The sequence below is a fragment of the Perognathus longimembris genome, chromosome 11, assembly GCF_023159225.1.
Source record: "Perognathus longimembris pacificus isolate PPM17 chromosome 11, ASM2315922v1, whole genome shotgun sequence".
In the NCBI taxonomy this organism is placed as follows: Eukaryota; Metazoa; Chordata; class Mammalia; order Rodentia; family Heteromyidae; genus Perognathus; species Perognathus longimembris.
The window spans coordinates 27,749,994-27,770,952 of record NC_063171.1 but is presented as its reverse complement, the minus strand read 5'-3'; the positions used below and the strand labels follow the sequence as shown (position 1 = coordinate 27,770,952).

Below are 20,959 nucleotides of genomic sequence, written 5' to 3'. Positions count from 1 at the left end.
TGTACCCAGAAACCTATGTTTTAACAAGCCCCACCCACCCAGGGAATTGTGGTACAAGGTGCAATTTGAGAACCATTGCTTAGACCATGACACTAACTGTCCAGAAGAACAAATGCTGGCCTATGAATCATAGAGTCTTGGTAGGGCAGAAAAGAGATTGAGCTCATTCTTGCCTCACATTCACCAGACAAATGTCCCCCACATCCCCAAGCTAAGGAGAAATAAAGGCAAATGCAGAAAGATCAAGCCAGATGGGAAATCCATACCATGCACAATTTCCATACCCACCCCATAAGCTGATATGCCATTGACCTCATCCCATGAACACTCCAGACCAGCTAGCTCAGAGAAGAACAGATGAAATTTGTTCTTCTACTCTTAAAAGAGAACCGTGAAAGAAGAAAAACAATGATGCATGATGCATTCTCTCTTATCAGGGAAGCCAGTTGCTGCCTCATAATGCCACCCACTTTGTGACACCATTTGACTTTCTTACAAAATTAGTCATTGTCCAAAGTACTGTTAATGGCCCATCCCTGCAGCTACAAATACAATTTCAAGTATTACATCTTTCCCTTTGATTTGGAAGCAGAAACATGGCTCTTCTATCATAACCATAAGCCTCCCACACACCACATAGTGTTTCAATAAATACTAAATGATACAAGATGCTCCATTTCAATATAATGGATTATTTAATGAAGCCCATCGCTAAACAAAGCAACTGAGGAAAATTTGGTACAAAACAAATAGCTTTGCTTTGCCCCAAACAAACTGTCCTGTGAGGTGAATTTCTTTGAAAACTCTTGGAATGGTTAGGACCTAGACTGATGAAATGACCTGGAACAGCAAACCTTAAATGTGTTTCTGGTGTTGGCGTTGGCAAACATCTTAGCATTGCTTAATAAGAAACCCTGAACAACTTAATACTTCTCTTGAATTTCTTTCTAGTAGAGTTTCATATGCATGTTGCTGCTTTTATTCTTCTAGAAATAAAATAATGCTCATTCCTTCCAGAAGGGCTACCAGAAGACTCTAAGATTTTTAGTTATTATATAAGAACATATATATATATATACACATATATATATATGTTCCTTTAACCTGAAACTGGGCATATTTCAAAGATGTCTTAAACATTTTGAAAGAGCATTATGGAAATGGTACTTTTTTTATTCTGAAATTTCAGTCATTAATTTAGCACAGAGCTATGCAGTGCTTTTTCTGTGAAAGGCCCAAAGTATGTCTCCTTCAAGGCTTTATGTGCTTCAGTTTTCCTAATTTATATATTTGGGGAGTAAATACTATAAGCCAAAGATTAGGCTCAGTTCTGGGATACGGTGATGAAGAGAACGAACAACAGACCTGACACATTACAGCAGCATCTGTCCTTCTGATCCCCTTCCTCACCTTCTCTCTGCTGCTGTCCTTCCTCAGTCCAGAAACATGGCCCAAGGATTGAAGAGAAGATCAAGGACCATTTACTGTGCTGACAGAAGGTTTCAGTTTCTCCATTCCTCATCTCCACCATCTTCCCTTCAATTTTCATTATTTAATGTCTAGTCTTTTTCATTAACTATATACCTATGTCTTCTTACAATTATTTCCAGTGCTTATGGGAAGCACTGCAAATCACATTTGCCCTTTCCTTAACCACATTACTGGGTTTTCAAGTATCTCAGGCAATACTCTTAAAAATTACAGGATTTTGCTCCATTATCCCATTTAAAAGGTAGAGCCACAGCTTCAAGCATAACACAGCAAGTGCAAGGAATATCGCTTGTGTAGCTGTCGGGTTGCACTCCCCTGCCATTCTGAATACACTCAAAGCTGACTCAAATCATGTAGCCTCATTCAGCCCATACTGCAGATGCTCAGTAAATGTTGCATACAATACATAACCAGAAACCCAGCTGTCATATAGCTGAGTCTCCTCATGTAGGAAATCCAGGTGTAGCAAAGTTTAGTGGGCTTCATAACCTGACAAATCAGAGCTTAGAATCCACCTCATTTGACTACTGGACCAGGACTTTTTCTATATAGTCATAATGCCTCAAATACAAACCTCTGCATCAAAAGTGTTGTATCCCTGACCTCACTTAACCTGCTCAGCCCAGTCCAGCTCCTGCTCTAGCATAAAGAAGCATCTTGTTTAGCCACTTTCAACAACTGTTATTCACTGCCCATCCATTATATTTTACGTGCTGGATATACATAATAAATCCAGCATGTGTGATCTCTATTCTCAGGTTAGGAGCTCTCACTATTGAGAGTCCAGGCAATCAAGTGACGAGGAATGGCACCTGGGAAAGTCTGGAAGGACTGAGAAATGACTTTGAAGCCAAGAACAGAAAGGCTAAAAGAGAACCCATTCCTTCCTGTCTTGCTATAAACTTTGGTCTAAGCTATCTCATTTACATTAAAGAATTTCCATTCTGCATAACTACTATGTCCTCCCTCCCACTGAACTTGTAACATGAGTTGCTTTTTTTTTCTAAATTAACAACCTCTGATTAAGTCTCACTGAACCCTCTGGTTTCCCTCCTTCAAGTTCAAATTCTAGCCAACTTTCTGCTGTCTTTACCCCAAGAATTGCATAATCTCTAAGAATACATCTCCATAGGTTACATGCTTATTTGATAACCCCCCTGAGGGCAGGGATCCTGTTGTTTATTAGTACTTATTCCAAAAAACCTACTAAAGAACTGAGAGGCTGATCACTTTGTAGGTTGGATTTTCAAGAGTCCCAATACTAACAGGTCACTTTGGCCACAGTCAGGATTTCATGAGAAGACCATCACCATTCTTAAGTTGCTTCTTACTTCCAGATATAGCTTTCATCTGTTCTCATTGGCAAGCATTTACCAACTGAATGGTGTAAGTGATGAGCCAGAAACTAGAGCTAGAAAGCGAGTCAGTAACAATACACATATAAATCGAATTGAGACTTGAATGTGATGAGTAATAACAGAGATATGTGGATATACCACAGGGGAAGTAGTATAGAAGGATATACACAAAGATGTTAAGAACATAATTGCATATAAAAACCAGGCTAGATATTGTGTGAAGTCACTTAAATAGGCATGGCCTCTGGCAATGAAAATAATGCAGGTTCAAGACCATGGACATGAGAAATACGGCCATTCTAACCATCCGTATTATACTAGCCAAAAAGCAAGTGTTTTTGCACAATCACTAGAAGGCAATTAGGAGAGGATTTTTTTCCCATTGGAGTATTTCCAAAAAAAACTTCAAGAGATCACAACACTCTCTCTGCAATTGACTTCCTTTCGTTACTGTGCTTAAGACTTTTACAAATTGAATGTCTGCTCAATAATAACACTAGTGTAGGAGAGTGCATTGGAAACTTTTCACGTGTAAGAGAAAAGGAATTGGACAAATCTGAGTTTGTACATAAGTAGGCAATATTCTCATCATTAATTTAAGAATACCTCTTCAACTTTCACTTTTTTCTTGACTATCTAATTTTATGTTATAGCTTTGGACTTGTTTGGTGGTTTTGCTACCTGACTGGGAAGCAAACCTGGGCCTTGGCAGGGACAATTACAGTCCAGTCACTAGGCAACAGGGATGTGCTTTTGAACCATTTCATAACTGTGTTCTTCTACTTTTCTTGTTCATTATCTCAAAAGATACATTCAATTTATCAACTTAGTGTTTCTAACACAGAAGAAGATTCTATGACACGAGTATAATGTCTAGGAGGAGTCTTTTGGAAAAAAAAATATATCACTGGAGAGTTTTTGTTAAAAAGAAAAACTTCAGTTTGCAGAATCCATTGCATTATTCCCAAGATACTACATCTTATGTGTAGTCCATACGTGCACTCAATTCCATTTATTTTACAAAACATTGTAGTTTAAGGAATATTACTTGGTAATGTTGAAATTCTCAATTACAGTGATATTTAATTATCTGGAGTTTGTTCAGCACACTCAGCGATCAGGAACACCACCGCCAACCAGAAAGTGATAATGATTACTATCACTAGCAACACAACATCAACAATAGCAATAAAACATTTTAAGACCCCCAGCCAGAGCTGCAGCTCACAATGAACCTATTTACACTCATAGAGAACTCTGAAAAGCCTGGATTTGTAATTTTCCAATATTCTGCAAATTAGTAGCAAAATATAGAAGAAATTGGAGAATGCTGTTGCTAAAGGCAGTGAGAAGGGCCACTAGCATGTGGACACAGAGAGAAGGAAGAGACATGGAGGGAGACATTTGAAATAAAAACTCAAAATCCATTGTTGTGTAAGACTTCCTACACCAGTTCCTAGACAGGGCAAAACACAACTCTGTCACCGAGACCTGTGCAATATATTCCCAATGCCTTTCAAATGATAATATCTCTATATTAGCATTGGAAGTAAGGCCCTTGTTTTTGAGAAAGATTTCCTTGTAAAAAAATCCCTAACTTTTCATTGAAAATTGAATGACTGAGAGGTGAGGATATTCAAATCAGACTGCAGCCACTCCTGCTGTCCTGTATTGCATGAGCATGCGCATGATGGCTCAATCCCAGTGTCCTGGAGAACAATTCTCTGCTATTCTACTTGGATTTTGACCTGTCTTCTTTCTCTCCTCTTTCTAGCCGGAGACCACCCCCATCACCAACTCGTCCCACTATAATCCGTCCGCTAGAGTCCTCCTTGTTAGACTAAATGAAGTGCCTGGCATGGCAATTAATCACTAATGAATTAATGTGAAAGCAACATACTGATAACCATTGCAGTATACCATGAGTAGTCGCATGTGTGGACATCAGTAGGCAAGTAACCAGTTTTACTAATGCATTCATCCTCATCCTCATGGCTCCTGGTCTGTCAGACCCGTAGGGTTTGACTCTTAAAAATGGCTGACCCCGTAGAGGCTTTCTATATCATTCTGCCTAAGGTAGGTTTGTAGAGCAGCCCTATATTTTGGGTACCATTTACCTACACTGACATATATTTGAAATTACTTTGGCCAAGCATTCCAGGATATCCTTCAGTAAGGAGCTCGGAACAGATATGAGATCGTGAATTTAGAGCTAACTCTTACATACTGTTCTCCTGCATTGTTTAGGATGGCAGAATTCTCTTATCTATTATGACTACCACCACGTAATCCATAATGATACAGTTAGCTCCTATCCTTCCTTATTTTCCTAAGACTGCAAGGAAGTGATTGCTTTAAAGGAAGATTCCTTAAGTATAAAACTTTTCCTGAAGCACAAGGTAGTTTGTAAAGGGAAAGTCTGCATTGTGTGCCCTAGAGAGCTTCTCACACCAGTGTGCTTTGCTTCTTGCTAAAAGCATATGTAACAATGAATTAAAGTTGTTTTTTACCAAAAAAAAAACAGTCAATAAATTTGACTAGTTTTAAAGTTCAAAGAAGAAGCAAAATATCACATATGTAAAAATGTCTGAAAAGTACAACTTCTTTATTCCCTTCTATGTTCAACTCCTGGTTGGTTAAAGTGAAGGCAGAAATGGAAACTTGAATTTTCCCAGCTGACCTAATTTTTTTATGGCTAACCACACTTTCATACTAACTCCCATTTATTATTATTGTCATTAACATTTTTTTAAAGAAAAATTCCATGTTAATTGATGATTCCCTTGTATTATTTACATTATTTACAAATCGCAAACACCAAAACAGGTTTAGTGTATATCTCTATCTATTGGAGGCCCTCTCTAATCTTCACATTTACTAGAAGAATGATGTCTATGATCTAAAGAAAAGTCAGTTGATAACACCATGGCTCAACAGCATAGCACTTCAAAGTGCCTATCTTATTGAGAGCTAAAGCAAGCTTGCAATTTCTAGAATTTCTATAGTTTAAAAGAGCAGTTTCACCTGGAGGTTAATAGTGCAGGCATGAGCCTAAGTTTTGAACTACCTAGGACCAAATGATTAACATGTTGGAAACAGCCAAAGCTAAATGGAATTTTGTCTGCTAAACTGTTCCCAGACAGCAGAGCAAGTATTCTACTAAAATGTGGGGGTCACTTGACATTATTTCATATTCTACCGAAGTAAATCAGGTTTTACTAAGTGCAATGTCTCCCTTTGAGAGCAGCAAACATGATTTGTATGTTAACCTATCTTTAATTTCCTGTGTAGTTTATACCCAAAGCAGATACCCATAAAGCATGAAGTAAAGACTTTTTAACCATTATTAAAAGAGAACTTGTCCAGTTGAGTGGCATTATGTTGAACCCATTCAGAAGGGTTAAAGCTAGACACTTATTCTTGGCAAAAGTCAGAGACTATATGGTTTCCAAAAAGAGCATTTCAGCTTTTAAAATTAAAAGTGATTGTAGAAAGAACATTAGTATTCTTAAGTCTTCTTGTATCTTTTCGTCAATGGAAAAAAAGTAACTGTTTGTGAATGGAACCAGTGTATGAAACACATATTGTGTTTTGAAAATAGTGTCACAGCTAAGTGGAAAAATGCTAAGTAAACATTCACAGCAAAACAAATAATCTGCTATAAGATCTTTTCATAAAATTCCCTCATTTTAAGATTCCCTTTGCTTCTTCCTTTGAATTCTCTGAAACAGGCAGCTCACAAATTATATACTTCAGAGTTTGGCTTTGTGCTAATTGTGGTTTCATATTTTGCTGCATTTCATAAATTTCCTTCTGTTAAACAAAACTATTGTGGACAACCACTGGTGTGTTCTCTGATCACACAAACCAATGTCAAAGAAAATTGGAGATTTTCTTTTTCCCAGAGCTTTCTTCCCACTGATTTTTAAGCAGTCATAAACAATGGTGTTTGTCATCTTGGGCTTTTGCTTTTTGATTACAGTCCTGCAGATGCACTGTCCCAATTGTCTCCGTTTATGGGCACATTTTTCTTCTGTGTCAAACTCCCATGTGATGTCTAATAGAACCCAGCTTCTCCCAGAATTTCAGCAGTGACATTCCAGACTTATTTTCAGCTTGCTATAGTACTCACTATTTGAGAGGGGTTTGTATCCAGCAGAAGGGAGATGACCATGAAACTGAGCAGGGAGAGGGGCAGCATGCACATCAGGCCTTAAGACGAGAATGCAGCATAAAGAACTCTGTCTCCCATTCCACTGCTAATCTCACATCGACTTCCTCTTAGCTGCTTGCTCTGATTCTGCCAACACAATAGATGTAGCTCCATCTTGTCTAGAACAAAAACTTCAGTGTTTTTAGGATTTGGAAAATTAAACTGTACCTTTTAGACAAGTAAATCTAGTTTTGTTGGCACATGATAACTCTTGCATGAATGTTCATTAATTGGAGTAACCACTTCTTCAGTTGTGGACAGATTAACGAAACAGCATTGATTTAGAACAGGCATATTGCATTTCCAAAATCATCTGCCAAGAATATCCCTCTGAGTATTGCTTTTAGATGTGTGTTATGACAAAGAACAGTAAGTCTGTTTATTAGCAGATAAAATTCATTCTATCCCAAATCATAATATAACCAATTCCTGTGACATAATGATAAACCTCCTGAAGTTAGGATTAAAAACTAGTCACAGAGATTAACATTGTGACTATTTAGGATAGACTGTAGCCATAATAATCATAAAATATGAATGGGACCTAATACCAGTATGTGATAAATGCTGATGTTTTCTGTGACAATGCATTTTTCTATGCATGGCTCCATGTACACAACATATACATAGTAAATTTGTTGCTGTAAGTGTATGTATTTTGTGTCCCTATGTGTGATAAGCCCCAAGCATAGGGATAGAGGTATAGCTCAGCCATAAAAGCACCTGCCTATCAAGTGCAAGGTCCTGAGTTCAAACCCCAGCTATGCCACAAGCATGAGTGGGATTGTATGTGCATTGTATATATACATACATAGATATTATGTATATGTGTGAGTGTAAATTTCTATGTAAACATGCTCAGTATGTATGTGAGTGTGAGTATGAAGACATTTTTAAACTTTACTAATACAAGAGGTATCTTGGGAGAATCTCCCATCACATATGATAAGAATGGATGGTTCATTCTCATAATGTACATGTGGTAAACAACCTTTCCTAGTTCCAGACTGTATTCATCTGAGAGGCATAATGCTCATAATAACCATGACCAGAGGTAATGTCCACAGCATTTGTATTGAAATCCACAGCACTGTTATGTAAGAAGAAATATTACATTTGGTGTAGTAGTTTGATAAGATATCTCAGATCTGTAAACCTGCCTTTAAGATCTCTATTTAGAAGTGTAAGTTATTTTTAGATTGCTGAGCTGACTCGTAAAAACAGTGAAGTCGATCTACATAGTAATTTATCTCTACAGGAAGTCCAAAAGAAAAGACATTCAGCAATATAATAAAAGTAGTAGATATTTCTGAGCAAAATTTCTAAAGATGTTAGAGAGATGTTACTTCTTAGAGGTAGGTTTTCCACTTTTTCAGGTAAATATTTTTTACTTGACCAATGCTACAGTTATTTGGCATTGACAGGAATCTCCTTAGACTTAAGAATAGAGCCCAAACAGTAGGTCTTGGTACTATTGTACTGAGTGAGAATCACCTGCAAGATCAAGCCTCGAGTCTTCTATCATTTCACACTTAGAGGACTCCTAGCAGTGAGCTCAGAGTCGAGTGTGAGTGAAGCCAGACAATTTAGAGAAGTAATGGGTAATTCACCAGATCACTCAGACCTTTCTTAAGAACTCTTACATGTTTTCTAGGTAATTCAGTCATTTTGTCAAAGTGATACGTTTAAAATCATGTGGTGCTTTGTAGTGGAATTCTAAGAATGTTTTTGGAGTATATGCATTGCTACTTGTGTTATGTATGCACATGTATAAGAATGTGTGTTTGTGTGAGTGAGACAGAGAGAACTCAATGAAGGGAGAATCTCCTGTGTGTCTTAAGACTTGGTCATACTGGTGTATTGGTGAGATCTCTCACCGTTCTGGTTCAGGGTTCACATGTGGCTCAGCTCAAGGCATTCCTTTCTTTGTAATCTACCCTTAAATTTCTTCGACTTGGCTCCTCATGTAATGTTTTTAAAACTGTAACAGAATTTACTCTACTCTCTTGGATTGGCTGCTACCAGTCTGTAAAAGCTATTCCTCTCAACCCCAAAACCCACTATTTGTTTCCTATGTCTAACTTTTGTTCTGCTTCCTTGTCTACATTCCTTTTCTCCCTGTTTTGAATGAAATTCTTTTTTTGCCTTTGTGTGAAGGAATTGTGTACAAAAGCAGAATCTTGTTTTCTGTGTTGATTCTTTAATTACTGTGAGCCAGACTACTACCTACTGTCTAGGGCACTTTGAGGGCTTTCTTAATGGTGATATATGAACTTTCTGAATGGAAAATGAAGCGAATTCCTAAAACTTACATCATTCTTGAAGGTCACATGTACCTATTGTGAAAATGTGAAACTGTATTTCTGAACCTGAAATAAATTAAAACATTTGAAGGACCTTCCCATTTCCTTATTTTTGTTTGTATATGTCTGAACCTAATACCTGAGAGACCAATTTTGCTCAATTACTAAAAAGAAAGAATGAGAGCATTTTGGGTTTCTGTCATTAAAGAGGATTTTTTTTTCGGGGGTGTGAGGTGTGAACTCAGGGCCTTGCGCTAGGAAGGTGCTCTACAACGTAAACCACATCTCCAGGCCTTTCTGCTCTCATTTTTCAAATAGCGTCTCACTTGGTTTTCCTAGTCTGGCTTGGCCCACAGTCCTTCTATTTATGCTTCCTGAGATAACAGGCACAGGCTACTGTGCCCAGTTTTCACTGGTTGGGGTAAAGTCTTATGACCTCCTTACCCCAGCTGGCTCTGATTTATAATTCTCCCAATCCCAGCATCCTGGGTTGTTAGGATTACAGGCATGCCCCACCATACTTGGCCAGAAGATCTTTAAAAGAAGAAAATCAGACAACTCACACACACACACACACACAAAAAAAAAAAAAAACTAAAAAGAAAAACAAATCAGACAACTCAAAGAAAGGAGGATAGACTATTCCTTCCTAATTTGAAGTATTGGTAGGAATGGATTGAAAAGGAACAGAGACCTCATACCTAGATGATCTTGATGGGACACGTGCCTAGAGCACTAAGGCAATTTGGAAAGGAAATGCTTGTGAAATACCCTAAAAAGTAGGAAGAGGAATGATGTTCTGCCTAGGTAATAGGCCACGGGAAGGAATTACTTGTAAAGAATAATTGCACACCTACCCAGATGCATGACCTCTTGTTATTTGCTCACTGGACACCCAATGGGCAATGTGCCCCCTTTTAGTTTCTCTAGTATTAAAAATGTGTGAATGCTCAACATAGTCACAGACATTCTTTCCTTGGATTTCCTTCCCCTGAGTGTCCAGGCAATAAAATCTCTACTTTATAAGAGTTCTGATGATGGTCTGTATTAAGATACATAATGCCAGTCTGTACCATCCAGAGGCAGAAGGCAAGAAAGAGCTGAGAGAAAAACATTGCTGTCTTTCCATGATCAGAATATGCTCATTATGAAAAGAATAACTGGACAGACAGCTGTGCTAACAAATTCTTTCCTGCTCTCATTTTCTTCTCCATCTATGTTTTGTCCTATCTTTGTATGTTCCATGACTGAAGTACCCACACCTTCAAAGAAAACTTCCTACTGAAATTCTGCCTGAGAATCATGCTCTAACTTGTATTTCATCCCAACTGCATGATTCGTAGTGTTAGTAATAGCATCTGAGTTGTTTCTAAGGAAAATTACCAAAAGCAAAGGGTTTTTTGAGTTTTTAAAAAATATATTGTAAAGATGATGTACCTAGGGGTTAGCAAAGGGTTTTAACTGTCAATTTTTCACTCATGTTTTTAAAACAACTCTCCTATCAGTGGAAATCTCAGTTGGACATCCTAGTTTTTCTGCTATAATCTTTCAGTTTCACACAGAAATGTGTCTGATGTTTGCATTAATCACACATGACCGGTGTTCATGCTCATTACACACCTGGAATTGCTATGTTTCCAATCATTTGCATGATGTTCTTTCACACTCTATGGCCATCTAACAATTAGAACATGTGCAAAAGACAATGGCTAAAACTATAGCCTTAATTCACAGTTCCCAAAGTTTATTTAATAGACTTTAACAAGTGATACAGAAAGACACACACACACACACACACACACACACACACACACACAGAGAGAGAGAGAGAGAGTAAGAATTCCCATTTTAAGACAGGCCCCTTGGAGCTCAGGACTTCTCAGCAGTATCTGAGTCCTTGGAAGGGAGGTCCCGCAGGCTCAGGAGGAATCCAGGTGGCAATAAGAGACACATATACCATGCAAGTTTTAGTGAACCTGGTGTAGGACTCAGAATATTTCCTCTTTCCTTTCTGCCACTCTCTGAAACAGAGATCTATTAAATTATGTTACATTCACAAGATTAAAGTGATAGAAGAGAAGGAGGTTTGCTTTTGAACTCTATTTCTGTTGCCTTTCTTTCTTCACTTTACCAAGCCTTAGGGCTCATCCTCTGCTCTGGGATATCAAGTTAGCAATAGCAAGCAAGCAAATCACATTTTGTGAGATTCTCATTGAAGGGTAAAAATCTATAAGGAAAATCTTCCCAGGGATCTTACCAGGAGAATATCACCATTGTGATAAATTGTAGCACTGATGTTGAGTGAAGAAAAGGTGGATAATTCCTCATTCTTATTAATAATCAATTTATATATAGTGCTCATGATCCATATGAAGATGTTCTTTCACGCTATGGCCAATTAGAACACTTGCAAAAGATACTGGCTAAAACTACAGCCTTAATTCACAGTTTCCCAAAGTTCTCTTTACCTTAGTATTTTGGCCCAGCAACTTAAAAGGCTATTTTTCAGAAAATTTGGGAAAATATAACCTGAAATTATAATCTGCATTGGGTAGACTTGCTTGTCTGGTATATTTGTTAGCAACTCAGCATTCCAACTTGTACAGTGAAGTAACAGCATTAAATACCTTTGTAGTTGTACGTATAAAAAGCTCCAGTATGATGCTGTCAGGCCTGTAATCCTAGCTACTCAGGAGGCAAAGACCTGAGGAAAATAGTTCAAAACCAGCCTGGGCAGTAAAGTCTGTAAGTCTCTTTTTTTCCCCCCAATTAACCACCAAAAATCTGGAAGTGGAGCTGTGGCTCAAGTGGTCAAGCACTAGCCTTGAGTGAAAAAGCTAAAGTACAGGTCTCAGGCCCTGGGTTCAAGTGCCAGTACTGACACTAAAATAAAAACTGCAGTGTGATCGATTAATAATATGGGGCATTTGTGGAGAGAAAACAATTTCAAAAGCTCAAACTACTAAGATCCATGGTAGAACTAACTAATCCATTAAGGGCATCATCAACAATGCTCCTTTGGAAAGTTAAATCCAAGGTAAGTGGAGATGAGAAGGAACTGGCTACTGGGATATCATCCTGATAGTTTGCAACAAACGTTTCTAGCTGTCAGGGAAAATATATTTCGAGCATAAAGTTTCAGATTCTGTTTCTGGATTACAACACCAAACCAGCTCCAAGAAGAAAGCGTTTTGGCACAGGCTCACAGAATGTCTCCTCAGATCTGTGCACACTGGCTGTTCAGTTTAATGGCTCACCTCCCCACCCTGCTGAGGTAATTAAAGTTTTCTAAAGCCCCTTCAGAACTCCAAAATAGTTTGTTTACTGGACAGGTGATAAATCTCATTGAGGCTGACAGAAACTTAATTACATTCTCTTCATGAAAACACCAGGGATAGCTATTACCTGCTGTCACAAGCTAAAGGCTGGCAGGCACCCCACCCCCAACCCCCCTGAAAGGCTAGGTACTAATAACAAGTTTCTGGTCATTTTAATGGAGGGGAGGTCTCCTTGGTGTGGCCAGATTCAATTGGACTGAAGAAAAAGTAGTCCTAGATTTAGGGGAAGGTAGGATCACTTTTTGAAACTACTGCTCAAAAGAAAGAAAGAAAAAAAGAAATCAACCAGTCAGTTTGTTTCCATTAACCTCTCTCTCTCTCCCTCTCTTGGAAGATTAAAAAAAAGAAGTGTTTGTTTTGTTTTTGTTTTTTGTTTTTGTAGACCTCATTGCTCCACTCACTGAAGTGTCACCAGACTGAGGTGAAATGAGCATGTTGGTGGACACCTGGATGAGTAGCCACAGTGAAGTCCCACAGAGAGTAGGGTATGAGACCACCTCCCAGTTCTCTGGCTTGCTGTCACGTTGAGCTCATTACTGATTCCATTAGAAGGAGAAAATGAAAGCACAGCCTTTCTGCTGGAAACCAATGGGACACATTTTGCGTGGCCTGCTCTTTGCCTGCTTGCTACATCTGACTTCACAAACCATGGACCTGACCAAAAAGTAGCCACACTAGGAATATGAACAAGTTTAAAAAAAAAAAAAAAAGATCCAGCAAATCAGCTTTTATTTGTCCTGGACCCACTTCAGAATATATTGGAATTTCAGCTGAAACTAGTTCTCAAACAGGGCAGAAACCCTACAAAATCCTGAGGTTATCAAAGCTGTGCCTCTGCCTCCTAGTTTCCCTAGGCTTGATTTCATGTTAGCACACATCAGGGCTCTTGATCTGCAGCACATCTTTATTTACAAATCTTTTTCTGTAAAATTTCCATGATTACATTTCCCTCTTGATCTCTTGACAGCTTCAAATTCCCCACACTTAAATAAAAAACGTTCATACTTCTAGATCAATAACTTCTCCCTCTGTAGAAATCACACACCATTTATTTCAGTCTTTGGAAAAAAAAACGAGTGTCACAAAACCAGGGCTAGGAGTCAAATATGCTAGTTTATAAAGATATTCGGGCCTGAGTACTAGTCATAGTTCTCTTCTATATGATTGCAAGGATTTATCATTCCATGGGACGACATAGTAAGACGGCTCAGTATGCACAAATGGCTCATGTCTAGCACGCTGCTAGTGACCATGCAATATCCTGGGAACTACTAACTTTGCTATATGATAGTGCCCCTTCATTCTTCCTGCATGCCTGCCTGCTTCTTTTCTCTGATTTGAATTGATCTTTTGTGGGATATTTTTTTGCATGCTTTCATTTGTATTTGTTTTATAACTTAAACATTGTTTGCTTCCTCCGAATCTGTTTTTTTCTTTTTGTTATTTTCTTTTGTTTTGTTTTTACTAGGCGACCCCCTCCTGCAGTTCCAGGAAGACCATCCTAACCCCCATCATTCACCTCCTTTTCTTCCCAACAACATTGTCTCTCCATGATATTTAAAAGCCTTTTGTTTGCACAATATGTCATATGTATATAAAAACTTTTATTTTTGATCCATGTCTATAATAAAAAATAAAGTTTATTCTATATAAAAAATTAAGAGATGTGCTGTTTCATTTTCTAAAGAAGACAACCAAAATTAGGAGTTTGTTTTTATGCCAGGTAAGTAAGATGAAAAGTACCTAATCTGGTATTTTAAGGAACTTAAATTTTTCAAAAAAGATAGACGTTTTGAGAGCATTTAAAGCGTTTAAAATGCTCTTTGGCAGAAATCAGCAAAGCATCTTCCACTGAAATTTCTGTGCAAACAGAAAAGTGAAGAAAATTCTAGGATCCAGAAAAACACAGAACACTGAACAGTTTCAACCTGTCTCCAGGAATCCCACTAGCAATTTTTATTGCACCAAAATATTTTTCTATTTTGTTGTTTATTTTATTGTTGTTTTAAACACCTTTATAGGAGATTATGTAAGCTCATAGTGCTGAGCTCATAACCTCACAAATTCTGGTTTTTGGTTGTTGGTTTTTTTTGGTTGGTTGTGGGGCTTGAACTCTGGGCCTGGGTGCTGGCCCTGAGCTCCTCAGCTCAAGACTAGCACTCTACCACTTGAGCCATAGCACAACTTCCAGTTTTCTGGTAGTTAATTGGAGCTAAGAGTCTCACGGACTTCCCTGCCAGTGCTGGCTTTAAGCCGCCATCCTCAATCTCAGCTTCCTGAGTAGCTAGGATTACAGGTATGAGCCACTCACGGCCAACACAAATTCTTATATTTTGGAGGTAATGGAGCTTAAATTCAGGGCCTTGCACTACTATTTGTGCCAAGACCCCTCCCCTCTTTTTTTCTTTTTGCTTTAGTTTATCTTTCACATAAGAGCTCCCGTTTTCTCACAGGCTGACCGTGATCTTCTTACTGCTGCCTCCCACACAGCTGGAGTATGTGTGAACTGTAACACTCATCCCTATAAGCCTCACAAATTCTATTTGGCAAATTCAAAGGGAAAAAGAACCCTACTGATCAAAATATGAGTTCAACAAGGCAAATAAATGTCTTTTTCTGTTGTTTTGTTCAGTACCAGGGATTGAACTTAGGGCCTTGTGTTTATTAGGCAGGTATTCTCCCACTTGAGACATGCCTCCAGCCCCTCAAGAAGATTCTTCATAATATTAGTAAAATACTAATCATGTATTTACTACCTTTGAGAAAGAAATAAAATTTATCTCAGTCTTCAAATGATCATTTGAGATGAAGTTGGGGATTTTTTTTGTTATCTGTTTGGTACCAGGGTTTGAACAATGTGCCTCATTTGTTTGGCACTTGACCCATGCTTCCCATCTAGCTTTTTGCCATTTTGAAGATGGAGTCTCATGAACTTTTCTACCTAGGCTGGCTTTGAACCATCATCTTCCATCACCCAGCCTTGAGTGAAGTTTTAGGCCATTATTTTTTTTAAAGCTACTCAAAGATACATTTGAATAAAATGTTTATTATTAAGGTAACCCAGTATAAAAATGCCAAGTATATGGCACCTTTTAGCAGTTTCACATTTCATTTAGCATTTTCTATTTTGAAGATTTACATGGCCCAAATCAGAGTGCTCTGAAGGTAGCACTTCACTGGTTGCAGGTGGCCCAGGCCTGTAATCCTAACTACTTCAGGAGGCTGAGATCTGAGAATCACAGCTCAAAGGCAGCCCCCAGGGCTGGAAATCAAAACAAAACCAGCTTCTCAGAGACAGCCAGAACTTGCACACACACATTAAAAAAAAATAGCACTTCAACATTGTCCAGTGGGTCTCATAAGATCACTTATGGATGTGTAAAAAAGTCATTCATCAGGACTCAGTGTTCCAGTTACTAAATTGTCATTGTACTTCCTTTTGAGGTAGGTAAGCCTTGGCCAGGAAAAGAGTGGGGGAGACATGGGTAGGATTTCCCAGTTTTCAAAAGAAACCCCCTCTTAGTGGTAAAAACTGTTAAGAACTGAACTGTTCAAGCAAAACTAGTTAACTAGCTCCGCAGATGAAAAGTTTCATATTATATATGACATTCACTTTGTGTCCTAGTTTCTAACAGAGCCACTGGTAACTAAGTTTACAGGCAACAAAGCACAGCTTCCAGCTGAAGCTCCTACATACCTGGAGGAGGCTGGCTGATGCATAGTGATACATGGCCTACATATAGTCTTTTGCCCTTCCTATGACCTCAGTGCAGGCACTTGATTTATCAAATCCATATTCCTACTGGATAGCATTGTGGCCAGATTAGCATCCTCAGCCCAACAGGTAAGATATTCCCAGATTATTTTCTACCACCTCCCCAAGTTAAATCTGGTCATCTTTCTGGAGGGGATTATTACTCAATGCTACTTCAGTTCTAGAACCTTATTGTCCATTTGTCCCAAACTAAGCAAATGTGGCAGAACACAGTAATTGTGACTTCTGATCAAGAAACAATGGAATCCATTTCAGCCAATCAAAATCCAAATTCTTCATTCCTAATGGAATATTCGGTCAGAATACTAAGTCACTTGAGTGTGGGTTGAAAAAAGACACATTAGTCATAAAGCTGTCAAGAGGTCTGCGAACTTGCTTTGGATCCTAAGCAAGAGGCTTTCGATCCAGAAGTTGCTCTGCAGCTGTCTTTCACTGGCAGCAAAGAGAGGAACGACAGTTCCCCTGTCTACAGCCAGAAAGATTCAGAACGTCTAAGAGATGGACAGAAGACAACTGAAGGTAGGAAAAGATAAAACTTCTAATCCTTTCCTTACAGAGTTCCACTGATAATGTCTGTAAGTTTTAAAGACTACATGAACATACAGTTAAGGGGTGTTTCAAGAAAAAAAGCTATGCAGAGTGTATTAGCTTGACTTTGATCACTGTGCCAAAGTAAAACATCTTTAGAGACCAAGGACTTGTTTCAGCTCACAGTTCTGAGATTTTAATCCATGAGCAATTGGATCCACTAATATATCAGAGCCCTCAGGATCCAATTACTTTATTTTTTTTAACCATCATGGTGCTTGATTTCAGTGCCTGAATACTGCCCCTGAGCTTTTTTGCTCAAGGCTAGCACTGTACTGCTTTGAACAACAGCTCCACTTACAGTATTTTGGTGGTTAATTGGAGATTAAAAAGTCTCATGAACTTAGCTGCGCAGGGTGGCTTCAAACCATCTCAGCTTCCTGATTAGCTAGGATTACAAACCCAAGCCACTGGAACCCAGTTCCAATTACTTTCTAAAGGCCCATCACAATCAAGCCTCAACAGGAAGTCTTTGGAGAACATCTCCTATCTAAGCCACAACACAAAGGTAAGCAAGTAACAGCTGTTTATTTACAAGCAAAGGGTATTTTAATAGATTTGTAATATGTACTTCAGTACTCTTTGTCGCCTGGTTTTAAAAAAGTTGTGCTTCCCAACCAACATTCATTTGATAACTCAATATTAAGCATGATACTAACAATCCTCTGAAAATTAATACTACTTTTTAGTACAGTTTCTTGACATCCTGAAAACATTCCCAACTATGAACTCATTTTTATGTAAAACTCATTCACAGAAAGTTAAGATTGTTGAAAGAAGGGGAATCACCTCAGTAGGTCTTTGTAGTGATTAGAGACTGTACCTGAGATCAGACTAAAAAGATGAGGAGCTGGGCTGGGGATATGGCCTAGTGGCAAGAGTGCCTGCCTCATATACATGAGGCCCTGGGTTCGATTCCCCAGCACCACATATACAGAAAATGGCCAGAAGTGGCGCTGTGGCTCAAGTGGCAGAGTGCTAGCCTTGAGCAAAAAGAAGCCAGGGACAGTGCTCAGGCCCAGAGTCCAAGCCCCAGGACTGGCCAAAAAAAAAAAAAGATGAGGAGCTGCCTGCTACTAGGTGAGTCAGGAATATACACTGCTACTTCCACACTCTGTTTCTCATCTGATTTCATGGAATGATTTCAGATCCAGTTTTCAGCCCTATTTTTTTTAATTTATTTATTAATTGAAGACAAAATTTTTTGACAAGGTATTGTGCAAAAAGGGTACAGTTACATAGTAGGGCAGTGTGTACATTTCTTGTGATATCTTACGCCCTGTTTTTCTTTCCCTTCTCTAGGTCAGGTAGACATATATACAATATACAATGTATCAAGAACATACAGTAGCCACGTGGCCAAACCCGAGAAAATTCGCCTAGGGCTTTAAATGTAATGTCGATATTAGACAATATGTCGACAGTAATCTTATATGAACATACATGCATAGCTTTTGAGCTATTGTATTCCACTGAGAGGTCAATTTTTGACCTTTATATGTTAAGTAGTTGTTTGGTTTTAGTTATATACTGTGGGGTCGCTGCCCAAATCCTGTGGGGAATACCATTTGACAAGCAGTTTTTGGTTTCACAGACCTGGTCTCTACTGTCTCTCCATCTCCCTTTCTTAACAATCATATATCAGGGAGATCATGCCCCTTTGTTTTCTGTGTTCTAGGCTTGTCTCGCTCAACATTATTTGTTCGAGTTCTGACCATTTCCCTGCGAATACCAATATTTCACCATTCCTAATCGCTATGTAGTACTTCATTGTGTATAGGTACCATATTTTTTGGATGCATTCATCTGTGGAGGGGCATCTGGGTTGTTTCCATATTTTGGCTATTGTGAATTGTGCAGCGATAAACATGGAAGTACAAATGTCTTTTTGATATCTTGGGTTTTGCTGTTTAGGATAGATGCCTAGGAGTGGTATGGCTGGGTCATAGGGTAGGTCTATATTGAGCTTTTTGAGAAACCTCCATACTGTTCTCCAAAGTGGTTGTACTAATTTGCACTCCCACCAACGATAGAGAAGGGTGCCTCTTTCCCCGCACCCCCTCCAGCATTTGTTTCAGCCCTATTTTGTATCTTCAATGAAATCCATGAATGTGAGTCACCAACAAGCACAAGAAAACCTCAGCAAAGCCCAGAAGGCCACACAAAGGAACCCAGAAGTCACTGAGGATAGCCCTGCCTCTCACAACAGCTGCTAAGAGGGCTGGGAATATGGTCTAGTGGCAAGAGTGCTTGCCTCATATACATGAAGCCCTGGGTTTGATTCCCCTGCACCACATATATAGAAAGTGGCCAGAAGTGGGGCTGTGGCTCAAGTTGGCAGAGTGCTAGCCTTGAGCAAAAAGAAAAAAAAGAAAAAATAAGCCAGGGACAGTGCTCAGGCCATGAGTCCCAAGGCCCAGGACTAGCAAAAAGCAACAAAAAAACAGCTGCTAAGAAAGCATCCATTTAAAGCCCCTGCAACACTACAAAAAAGTCTTTCAGGTTTTTAAGGGTTTTATTTCCTTCTTCCGATTCTCATTTCAGGAGGTATATTTCAAAAACCATGTCTGTCTGTCTTCTTTTTTAAAGACAAAAATTACTCACATCTACATACACAAAAGCTGCCTAAGGCCTTAAGGATCTGTTTATTTAGCAATTGCAAAGGAGCAGGAGGCCCACACAGTTCTCACTTACCAGAGTTGAATGTGACTTGGGCCATGTGGCCTTTCTGGAATGTAGGAGCCACGAGCCAGCTGGGCTTGGGAAGGCAGATGCCGCTTCTCTAAGCTAGCTTCTAAGGGGGGTCCAAGAGACCATTGTTCCCAGCACTGGAGACATCAGTTTGTTCCACCATCCCAAGGGCAGAATGGTCAAAAGAACTTCAGAGCTACTTTGGATCAGAGGACATGGAGCTGATCCTGGATGCATATGAATGGAGATACCACTGGGTCACAGAAAAGGCCACCAGTCTTTCTAAGCTCCTTCCCAGGGCACTGTTTACACCTGCATTCCTTGAAGGACATGAAAAGGGTCCAGCACAAGGGTGTTGCCAAGCCTGGAACCGTGCAAATGCCCGGCAGAAAACAGCTGCTCCCTCCTGGCAATCGTCCTGTGAATCCCAAGAAGGTAAACTGAGAAGTGTTGTTTTGCTTTGGTTTGGTTGACGATTGCTGTTGTTTCCTGCCCCCCCCCCAAAAAAAAAACAAGCCCACATCCGTGACACAAGTTGCAAAAGCAAAAAGCAGCTAACAAGTAGAGCATGGTCTAAGCCATTATTTTCCAACAAGGCTTTGGCTGCCCAAATCTACCGCTTCCTGCAGTTGAGTTCTCCTACAACCTCCAATCCTTTCTTCCTGTTTCCTAGTGGTTTGCACTCAATTTCATTGCGGCTCCCTCCAGGACTACTCCTATCTTAGTTCTTGGGCATTTTCTTATACGTGAAGACAGCAACCTACCCATCCTGCCTCTTAATTTCTTGGATTTCACTCTTCCAAAGAACTTGCCCCTACTCTACTTGAGCTACTACCAAAATCCTTATCCATACCCTGACCTCCGCTCCTGTCTTCTTTCTACTTCTCCTATTGTATTTCAGTCCATTGACCTTTTTCTGTCCCTCAGCCTCCTGTCCTATAGGTATAGGACAGTTCACTCTGCTGATCCATCTGAAATCCCAAGGTCAATCTTTATAATCATGTCCATGCATATATACCTGTCTCCTGGTCCTTCAGTTTGATAAATTCACATTGGGCGAATCCAGATCTCTACATGGTTTATACCACTAAATGCAAATAGGCTTATTTGAAATTCACCACCTCTGTGCTGAAGCTCTTAATACTACTAGATGATGATTATTACACATCCTCAGTCTATCCACTCTCCCAATATCCTGAGCT

The 20,959-nt window shown here is 39.2% G+C and overlaps 1 protein-coding gene and 1 long non-coding RNA gene across 10 annotated transcripts in view; one reads left to right on the top strand and one right to left on the bottom strand.

The window, feature by feature from the left end:
- Positions 1 to 14,354, top strand: part of Dnm3 (dynamin 3) — a 492,945-nt gene extending 478,591 nt beyond the window's left edge. For 3 of the 8 annotated variants that reach the window (XM_048358312.1, XM_048358311.1, XM_048358318.1), the window contains one exon: positions 4,624 to 5,606. In XM_048358312.1, the coding sequence (XP_048214269.1) occupies positions 4,624 to 4,693 (70 nt within the window). In that variant the 3' untranslated portion in view covers positions 4,694 to 5,606. Of the gene's footprint in view, positions 1 to 247; positions 259 to 4,623; positions 5,607 to 13,085 lie in introns of those variants that run through there. The other 5 variants (XR_007212666.1, XR_007212665.1, XR_007212664.1 and 2 more) reach the window with 4 other exon arrangements.
- The window catches only part of LOC125360262, a 39,024-nt gene that overhangs the window by 14,453 nt on the left and 3,612 nt on the right, over positions 1 to 20,959 (bottom strand). The window contains exon 1 of one of the 2 annotated variants that reach the window (XR_007212668.1): positions 19,761 to 20,174. The exons of the other annotated variant lie outside the window; for it this stretch is intronic. This is a non-coding gene — a long non-coding RNA (uncharacterized LOC125360262). Of the gene's footprint in view, positions 1 to 19,760; positions 20,175 to 20,959 lie in introns of those variants that run through there. 2 annotated transcript variants of the gene reach the window in all.